General features: G+C 27.5%; 1 protein-coding gene across 2 annotated transcripts; it reads right to left on the reverse strand.

Moving 5' to 3' along the window:
- Nucleotides 1–1,386: 1,386 nt before the first annotated feature.
- LOC130941613 (lysM domain receptor-like kinase 3) lies at nt 1,387–5,411 on the reverse strand. 2 transcript variants are annotated; one of them, XM_057870174.1, is made up of 12 exons: nt 4,603–5,411; nt 4,176–4,209; nt 4,072–4,079; nt 3,803–3,958; nt 3,536–3,726; nt 3,215–3,304; nt 3,028–3,121; nt 2,780–2,931; nt 2,590–2,684; nt 2,191–2,329; nt 1,782–1,880; nt 1,387–1,674 (listed from the first exon to the last, which is right to left on the reverse strand). In XM_057870174.1, the coding sequence occupies exons 1-12, from the start codon at nt 5,255–5,257 to the stop codon at nt 1,510–1,512; spliced, it is 1,878 nt and encodes a 625-aa protein (XP_057726157.1). In that variant the 5' UTR covers nt 5,258–5,411; the 3' UTR covers nt 1,387–1,509. The 2 variants fall into 2 exon arrangements, with proteins under 2 accessions (XP_057726157.1, XP_057726156.1); XM_057870173.1 differs by lacking the exons at nt 4,072–4,079; nt 4,176–4,209 and having other exon boundaries at nt 3,803–3,964; nt 4,957–5,411.
- Between the last annotated feature and the right edge of the window lie 5,306 nt (nt 5,412–10,717).

Consider the following 10,717-nt stretch of genomic DNA (forward strand, 5'->3'; position numbering starts at 1 on the left):
TAATAGATTAACACAACTGGCTCTTATTATGTCAAATTTAGTGTGGATAGAAGACGCACTTGAGGAAGTGTGCAACTAAGCAACTTGGCCTAATTGGACATCATGGTCCCTCTGATTAATTGATAAATATCCACATTTTCTTCAAGAAAGGAGTAATGTATGAATGAATACGTTTAATTTTCCTGTATATTTAATTATTTATATATTGATTTACGTATTTTTTCAATTAAATAATCTACTATCAAAATAATCAAATTTAAAAATAATAGAATAATCAAATATAAAATAGATGAATAATCAAATTTATTAACAATAATATAATAAAAAATTCTGAGATAACAATATATATTTCTGTATGCAGTGATGGGTGATTGGTGGCTCATCTTTTGGTATACACTTGTTTTGGTTAATACTTCTAAGGAGGAACCTTTGTAAAGTAGCAGCTACATTTTATGACATTGATGGTTCATCTGGTTAAGTGACATAAAATCTATCTACCCGTATATCTATTTTATTTATATAAAAATCGATACAAAAATTTTTTAAATTAGAAAACCATTATTTTATTGTCGCATTAGTTTTTTCTTTAAATTATGTGTTTGTTTGGGCGCCTATTATCTTAATAAAAAAAGATCTTTTTTCAATGAAAATTTTTTTTTTTTTTTAACGTGTTTGGCAAATTTCTAATAGTAAAACTATAAAAGTAAAAGCACTAGAAAAATAAAAAAAAAAACATCTTTTTTGAGAAGCTATAATTTACATCTTTTTTTAAAAGATCTTTTTTTCTTAAAAAAATATATTTTTCATATAATAAATAAACAAAAAGGTACTTTTATATTATTATACCCAAACATAATTGATAGATAAAAAGATCTTTTTATATGAGATACCCAAACATAAAATTACTTTTACTTTTCTATAAGATCTTTTAAAAAAAGATAACTCAAAAAAATATCTTTTTTAAAAAGATCACCCAAACAAATCTTATGTTTTTTATAAATTTTTTAATTTACTTTTTTATTATTTTTTCATCTAATAATTTCTACTAGCATCATCTCTTAATTAATAACGAATTTAACATCATTATTAAACTATTTTCAAACAAAAACTATCATATAGTCACCAAAAAAAAAAACAAAAACTATCATATTATTTATATGTCATCAACTCTATTTATTGAAATATTATTGTATTCTTATATATTTTATGTTAGAGATTAAACAACTTATATATCATATTTGTATATGTTTTTGAAATATTATTGTATTCTTATATATTTGTATTATTATCATTGTATTATATTATAGAATTTATTATGAAACAATTCTTAGTTTTAAGAGTTAAATTATTTTGTAACTAAATTTATTAGTTTTTCACACATTGGGAGAGTTTAAATCTAGTTTTATATACATTTGAAATGCAGCAATATGAGTGTTTATTCCCAAATTAATTTTAGCTTTTTGCAACAAAAATAATTAAAATGTTACATTTCTATCCTGCATGTTACTCCTATCTACCAGACATAAGATTTACAAGAGCTGGATTTTCATAGAAGGAAGCAATGTCCCAATTCTCAGTGGTTGAACTTAGTGTCATAAGAGCAACCACCACCGATCTCATCTTCGGCCGCCGCTGCGGATCTCCCTCTGTACATGCCCTGGCAAGTTGTGCCATCTGCAACCAGAACAAAGTTAGCCAAAGCTATTGAAGTCTGAAACATTAAAAAATAAAGAAAGAAATAAAAGATATAGAGTTTAAAAATGATATATGAAAATGTATACCTTATAAACTGATTCAATTGAATAGTTATCTCCAAGCCTAGGATCCACCATTTGTTTAAGACCTTCTTTGGGGTCTGGCTGGTTAAAAACTTCCTCAAACTGCCACATAAATGGCCAAAAATTGAATTAGAAAACAAAGAAGGAAAATATTACAGTGCGCTTGGTTTGCGTTTTCATTTTCTGTTTTTATTTTTAGTGTTTTCTCATGTTTTCAGGATTTTGCGAAGAAACAATGAAAACAATAAAATCGTTTTCTTCCTTATGTTTTCTCTTTTTTCTTCACAAAATTCTAAAAACAGAAAATACTGAAAATGAAAACAGAAAATAAAAACACAAACCAATCGCGCCCATGATTACATTACTAAGTCAACATTTCAAAACAATGCACGGAAGGGTCATTAATAATCACCAAAGCCACAAGGCCCTTCAATTCAGCACCAGATGCACCACCACTCCTCATCAGAGCTTCTTTTGCAGAAATAAGCTCATAAAGAACAACTCCGAAAGCATATACATCTATTTTGGGAGAAACACTTCCATATACATATCTGCAAATAAGAGAATCCTACTATTAAATCTAAAAAGATCACTTTCCCTTCTAGAATGTGAATGTGTGAAGTTAATACTGAAAAACTTCTACTTTTAGTGCTTCTAATTGGAAACAAGGAGATGAAGATCAAGGAATACTCTTTCAACATTCCTAAACTCATAACTATGTACTAAGTATTAGTTAGCATACTCTAATCCTTAGAAAGCAAAAAACAAAAAAAAAAAAATTTGAATACAGAGAAAACACAGTTCATCATACTCTGGTGGCATGTAGCCGAATGTGCCGGCCATATTAGCAGTTGGAGCTGATGAATTTCCAACATCAATCAGCTTGGTCAGTCCAAAATCCGCAACCTGCAAAACAATGCAATGCAGTATCTCACAGAATTATACAACAAAACAAAACAAAAAAGTAACAAGTTCATTGAATTTATTGAGATGTATCTTACCTTTCCACGGAAGTTTCTGTCTAATAAAATATTTTCCGACTTTACATCGCGATGGATATATACAGGCATCGTATGCTCATGAATGTATTCAAGTCCTCTGGCCGAGTCCAGAGCAATTTGAACCCGGGTAGACCATGGCAAAGGCTCACTATCTGGTAAATGATAACAGTTTATCATTAACCAAAGTCATTATGAATAAGCACTGAATTCTGAAGATAGATATGTATCATATCATGTGCTTATATTACCTGAATTTCGCAGATGTTGGCTTAAGTTTCCATTTTCGATATATTCATACACAAGGAAAAGAGAGCCCTCGACACAATATCCAATCAAGCGTACCTATATTGTTATTGAAACATAGTGAAACATTGAAACAGAAAGATCATATGAACATAGTTGAAAACAATCTATGGAATATGTGAGAAAGATTACCAAGTTTAAGTGATGAACACGCGTCAACACTTTCAGTTCCGCGAGAAATTCTTTTGATGCTTTCATGTCCATCTTCTTAATTGCAGCTCTCTGTGTTATCAGAGAAAACTTCAGCCAAAGTGGAAAGATAGAAGAAAGTAACAATTGAAATGTTAGTTATCCTAAGTCCTAACAGTATTATCATACATAAAAGTTGACTATGCTTGCAGCATCTATTCAACTAAAAGAACTGCAATTTAGTTTCTCCTTAATAAAAAAATATATGGAACTTTTCTTTCAAATACTTGTAATCAAAACTAGTAACACAGAGAAATTATGAACCTCGCCATTGAGCTCTCCATAATAGACTTCACCAAAACCACCTTGACCAATCTTTTTAGCCAAACTGAAGTTATTTGTGGCATTGGCTAGTTCTTCATACGAAAACTCTGCTGATTTTTCTACCTTAACACCTATAATACTAGTATCATCAGAAGCTGAAGTTCTGTTTTCAGCATTATGAGAGGTTTCGCCTGAAAGAGGGACAATGTATAAGAGTTACTAATCCAAGCATGCTATTAGTTAAAATATAAGTCAAAATCCATATACCTTGGCGAACAAAGTTCTCGCTGGAATCTTTAGCTACCAATTTTTTGTTCCACATCTTCTTTCTTCTGTAACATTTAACATAAACACAAAATACCAGTAACAGAAGTGCTGCTACTATTCCAACAGATATTCCACCAATAACGCCACCGGATAGACCTTTCCCTGCAGAAACAATAGAACAGCAGAAAGCCCTTACCTTCACTGTCTTGATATCAAACTCAAATGAAAAGAATTATCAATGATAGAAAAACTGTGCTGAATTGTCAAACCTCCATTGCTGAAAAGGAAAATGAAAACATGGTCATTAAGTTTAGAAGATCACTGAAAAATGAAATTCAAATAGCTTGGACAGTGAGGTTAAGAGAAAAGTTACCTTAGTTTAAAGGGCACATAGTTGCCATTTTCGTCTGTAAAAAAGCGAAATGAAAGGAGAATGTGAGATATTATTCACTTCAAAATTTTTAAGCTCCTCAGAAATCCAACTATAAGAATGATGCTAATAAGTTAAAGCATACTCTTGACAGTATTAGAGAGGAAGAACAATATGGACATGTTATAGGGATTTCATGAATGACTTCAAATTTTCATCACTACTGTCACAGTTAACAATTTCTTTTCTCCTTTAATTCAACATTACTCACACTAACTATATGATTTCATACGATACTATTCTCTCTATAAGAAGTCATACTTAACAAACACACCCTAATAAAACCAACCACATAACATGCACCAAAAAAAAAATCATGAATTCATATCAGAAACACAAAAAAACATTGCATCAAAACAAGAATTCACACCTTTCCCAGGAATATAAACCAGACCACTCCCTTTGCTGAAATTCACACCAGGGTTATATCCCTGCAGCAACTTAGCATCAATCTTTGTCTTGTTTGCAATTGACTCCAAGGAATCCTCAGGTCTAAGAGGGTAAGTGATGAACAACCCATAATCCTTGCTAACATCACCATTCCCACAGGAACAGTTAACAGTGACATTAACAGTTGCAGGATAAGGAATATTATTTGGTGAATAAGTATTAGTATTCTGCAACCACTCAGCAGTGACCAAGTTTGAATAGCTCCAATTTGCAATGGTATCATAGGTGTCACTGCTCAAAACTGAGTATTGAAATACATGGCCAAGAAACTCACCATTGATGCATTCACAAGGGAATGGAACATTGATTCTGGTGGAGGATGTGACTGAGTCTTTGCTTTTTATGGTGCCATTGTTGTAGCTCACAATATCTTCACCTTGTGACCTTGTAACATACTCTGATTTCATAACAGTTGCAATATATGTGAGGTTAGAATTATCCCAAAGATAGTAGGAAGCTAAAGCTAAGCCACAACTCTCACTACACTTTGACTCTGCATTGATGGGTAGAATTACAAAATCTACCACCATCAAGAGGAAGAAAAATGATGAAAATATGAATCTGGGTTGTTTCATTTTGGTGGTGGAGAAAAGAAAATATTCTGTAAATTATTCAGATGACAACATGGGTATGCTAAATAATCAAAAGGGTGGTGGAAAATCAAAGAAAGTCTGAAACTTGGTGGGATTTATACAATGAATTGTGTTATGATGTTGGAGGACGAAAAAATTGAACTTGTTTTCTAGTGTGTGAGTGCAAATTAGATAACTTTAAATAATGAGATTTAGAATTGAATCAATAAAATAAAAAAATATTTTATTATTAAATTAAAAATAATAAATATAATTATTTATATACCTATTAAATTAAAAGAAAATATAGGAAGTCAATGACCTAAACGTACAATGTGTATTATTGAGGTTTAAGAAGTATTAGAGATATGACCATTATGTTTTTGGGATCAGTGAGTTCATGACATGATATTAGAATTTTAGATCCGAAAAATAAACTTTTGGAATGAGTGATTTTATGACATGAGATGTTTATTATCCCTAATATCCAAATAGTTATTCTGAATAGTATAGGTGATATTCATTTTATTCATAGACCAAAAATTTAATCTATTATACACATTATACGCTTAGACTATTAACTCCCTAACAATACCCTTAAATTAAATATCTAATATATTTATTATTATTTAATATTCTCATTATTTACCTATATTTTTCCGTTATATTTTTCCGTTATTAAAATTAGTCGGCAAAAGATATCTATTGAATGAGAGATAGTTCATAGTTCCCACTTCAATTCATGGAAATTCATTCATAAATCAGAACTCAACTCATAACTTAGGTTGTGGCGTGTTTAGTTGTGTTTTGTTCAGCCGCCACATATCAAATGAACTAAGTTTGACTTTGACTTTATAAATCACATTCATATGCCCCATTGGACAAGTTGGTTTTTTTTTTTTAATGTGTTTCGTATCATTGAATTTATTTTTATATTAAATTTTCTTCCGAAACAATTCTCTCAGTCTAGAGTCAGATCAAATTTTATATATATATATATATATATATATATATACACAAATTATTTGTTATTATCAATAGCAAAATCTAAAATTTATTCCCAAATTATAATAAAATAGAGACGCAAGACTTACTAAATGAGTTAATAACAATATTAAAAAAAAATATAAGGAACCAATATATTAGTCATTTTTTATTTTAAAATTATTCTTTGATTTTTTTAAAAAAAAATTAAGATTAGTATTAGATTTTAGGATATAAAATTTATAACTTGAATTAAGAATTAGAAAAGATTAGTTGATGTTAGCTGTAAAAAATTAACTCCTTAATTAAACTCATATTAAAAATGTATTACATAATATATTTTATTATTACAACAATAAATATATATTGATTAGGCTTAAACAACATTATCAACCGAGATATCTTAATAATAATATATTAAATTAGATAATATATTTAGAAAAATTTAACAAATATTACATGACCCACACGACAATGCAAGTTGAGGAGCACCGTTATTCCTCATGACAATGACATGTCTATCTTCATCAACAAAATTTAAACAAACAAAGCACCCTTGTTTGATGGCTATATCATATGCTAATTTACTAATTAAAAGCTAAGGTAATACGTTAATCTAATATTAAATTACATGAACTAGAATAATTTATCCTGCAACAATAATGCAACGTGTGGAGACCATTATAAAAAATTCCATCATTCTAGCGTGCACGTTCCGCCTAGTTTTTTATTTGAAATAATTTTAATGTTAATTTAATTCTAACACTTTGAACTTTAACATCAATTCTAAAATTTGGATGAATTTATTTGTAGTTATTTTTTTATTATATTTCATCTTAATTAGTTCGTTGTAACTTTATATAGTGTAATATTATGTATTTGTCTTTCTAACTGAAAAATAAAGATATACTTTATATTTTATTAACTTAAAATAAAATTATTGATAATAAGAATGGATATTACTAACATATTTCAACAATGAAAAAAATTGATGTCAAAAATTAAAATATTAGAACTAAACTGATGTCTGACTTTTTTTAGGACCCAACTGATGTCAAGTTATCAAGCGTCAACTATAGTACTATATTATTTGTGTTTTTTGGTCTGAAACTTCAAATTTCAAAATGCTAAGACTATTAAGCTGTAACGACTAACGACTAACGACTAACGACCAACGACCAACGACGTTCATTTTTTTTTCCTTTCTTTGTTTTATTTGTTGCCCCGGTAATTTCAATACGATAAGTCAATGACTAATTAATCACAGATTTAAACTCTATTTAAACGCCAACCGTTGGCCAATAGATTGTTGCATATAAAAGACGGGATTCGAACTCGCGACACTTATTTAAACGAACGAATGAGTTGACTACTGGACCAATCCAAGTTGGTCTCCTTCCTTCTACTTATTAAGCGAATGAGTGAGTTGACCACTCAACCAATCCAAATTAGTTCATATCCTTTCACTTATTACCGCAATAGCCATTACTCTCGATAGTTTTCAATTTATTATTTTTGAACAGGTGAAAACTCAAGTACAGTCAACTTCACGTGAAGTTGATTACTGAAATTGGTTAAATAATTTTACTAATTTGACTAAATTTTTATATAATCACTTTTAATTATTAACTTTACATGAACTACTCTTATTTCCTAAATAGTCCTCAATATTTTTGTGTTTTTTCTTTTTTTTAGAAAAGTCCTCAATTATTTTGGGATAGTGATTATCACTTCAGCCTGGTTTCTTGCCTTTTATCGAAATGGGTCAAGGCCCAACATTCGACCCCTTTATTTTAATTCATTAGCCCAAAGAAAGTATTATTTTCACGCCAGAACCAAAAATCAAACACTTTTATTCAATATTCAAAAATTAAAAAAAAAAAACAAAACAAAACAAAAACTTTAACAGTGATCAAGTGGTTAATTTATTGTCTATGAATTTAGATTTCAGTCTTAGAAATTAAGACCTTATTCTGTTCAATCAGGTTAATCAGATTCTTAATAATAAAGTTCAAATAATGTTGAATTGGTCCAAATAATATATTCTAATTAAAATTGAAAGAAAGAGAATCAGATAAGCGATGAGTTCCAAATGGCAAAGAGACGTTCAGGTTAAGAAATTAAATCAATCAACAAGAAGAAAAAAGAAGAAAGAAAATAAGTTATATATATTGTGGAGAATTGGAGATAGAAATATTTTGATTTTCACTGTTTTTCAAATATATATTGTGGAGACTTGGAATACAGTGTCAAAATTTGATAAGTGAAACAGTTTATAGGTTTTTGTTGTGCAGTGCTTTTAGATTGAATTTTAACTAGATATTAATTCGATCTAAATTATATATAAAAAAATGTTTTTCTTTGGAAATAATAAGCTAATAAAGTAGTGAATGAAAAAAAATCTTAAAAAAAACTATTTAGTTTATTAACATCTAATTTTTAAACCAAAATTAATAATTTTTCTATCTTTTAACTGATTTTCGTTGTCCACTCAATTTTGTTAATGGAAATGGTAAATGGCTACCACCATATATAGCTAATAGCTATTTTTGGTATTTGGAGAATATAAGAACGTGGCATGCATTTAGTTTTTTGGGTAATGAAAGTGCAATCCATATTATTATCATACACTCATGAAACCATGGAAATTCATTCATTCATTCATTTTTACCTTTTTGCCTAACCGACAATTAACTACCACCAACAACTTCCTATATGTAAAAATAATGAGAAATGTGAATTAACCGTGCACTTAATTAATTAATTACATTGTTTAAAATGTACTATGTAGTTCGACAACTACTTTGAAATCCTCTAATTAAATTACCTTTTAGGGTTTAAAGAAACTAAACTAATCGACATATAATTTTATTATATTTGCATTTTTATCACCAGCTTTTTTCTCTCTTTAGTCTTTTTTTTTAATTATAAGATAACTTAATTAGTAATAAATTAACAATAAAAAGATTTAATTTTAATATATTTTTAATATAAAATAATTTTATACGTACATTCAATTACGTAATACCAAAATATATAAATATATATAACAAGGTCATACGAATTTTGAACATGCCAAAATATCCTTATCCTTATCTTTTCAGCTCTAATATAATGGATGACTTGATACCACACCTAAAAGTTACTACACAGTACACACCAACCATATATCTTCTTTATGCCGCTATTAATTTATGGCAAATGTAATCTATTCTTTAAAATATTCTTTTTTAAATGATCTTTAAATTTAGTTATTTAATTATAATAATTTTTTAATTATTAATTTTTTTATTTTCTAAAAAATCATATCCAATGAGATTCAGTTTAACTTTTATATTTTTTAATTTTTTAATTTTTAAACTTTTTATATTATTAAATTTCTATTAATTATTTTATCTTGAAACATTAAAAACATATTTAAAAAAAATACCCTAAATTAACTAAAGGCATACTACTATCCTTTTATATTCACTTAGCTTTATAAAATTTTTTTCGTTAAGTATTGTTAGATTTACTTACACTAATTTTAATAGTCAACCAAACTTAAAAGGCAAAGATAAGTAAGAAAATAAAATAAAAAATGAGAAAATAGACAATTAATTCTATCACTGTCACATTTATTATTTAATGATGTTTGTTTTAAAAATAAATATTTATTTATAATTTTTAATGATGTCTTTTAAAATTTTAATTTGATTTACGGTATAATTTTTTAACTATTTTCAAGATACATTTAAAATAAATAATAATAAATAAAGTATTGTTAAAATACATCTGAAAATACATATAATATATTTTTTTAGTAAAATTAAGTGAATAAATCTAAAATAACAAATAACAAATTAAATATTTTATAAAAACATATAAAATTATCAAAAATCATAAAAAAATGAATACTATCAAGTATAAAGATGATATTTATTATATTTATTTAGCTATGACAATTTTAAAATTATTCTTCAAGAATGAAGTTTTCTCCCTCAAATACAAACAAAAACATAGATTTAAAAAGATTGAATTTTTTACTACAAGAGATCAAAAAGTGTTATTTATAATTTTTTAGTGGTGTCTCACAAAAAAGTAATTTGATTTATGATATAATTTTTAATTATATTCAAGACACATCTAAAATAATAAATAATAAAAAAATATTTTTAAAATACATCTAAAAATACATATAAATTTCTTTGATAAAATTAAGTAACCATATCTAAAATAACAAATAACAAACTAAATATTTTGTAAATACATTTAAAATTATCAACAATCATAAAAAGATGGATGTGAAGATAGTAGTTACAGCCATTCTTATAAGAATGAAGCTTTCTCCCTTTAAATACAAACAAAAAAATATATATTAGAAAGATAAAATCTTTTATTAGAGAAAGCGGGGACGACAAAGAGCACGTTATACATCCAAATTCTAGCAGAGAATTGGAGCACGATAAAGATGGGAGAAGCACAGGACGGAAAAATTAA

This window comes from Arachis stenosperma, chromosome 7 (assembly GCF_014773155.1).
Source record: "Arachis stenosperma cultivar V10309 chromosome 7, arast.V10309.gnm1.PFL2, whole genome shotgun sequence".
In the NCBI taxonomy this organism is placed as follows: domain Eukaryota; kingdom Viridiplantae; phylum Streptophyta; class Magnoliopsida; order Fabales; family Fabaceae; genus Arachis; species Arachis stenosperma.

Excerpts from the sequence above, each read along its gene's own strand:
- LOC130941613 (XM_057870174.1), bottom strand. The coding sequence starts at position 5,257 with ATGAAACAACCCAGATTCATATTTTCATCATTTTTCTTCCTCTTGATG. Across the intron at positions 2,330-2,589 it reads TTCGGCTACATGCCACCAGA|ATATGTATATGGAAGTGTTT; the intron begins GTATGATGAACT and ends TCTTATTTGCAG. Across the intron at positions 1,675-1,781 it reads CAATTGAATCAGTTTATAAG|ATGGCACAACTTGCCAGGGC; the intron begins GTATACATTTTC and ends TTCTGGTTGCAG.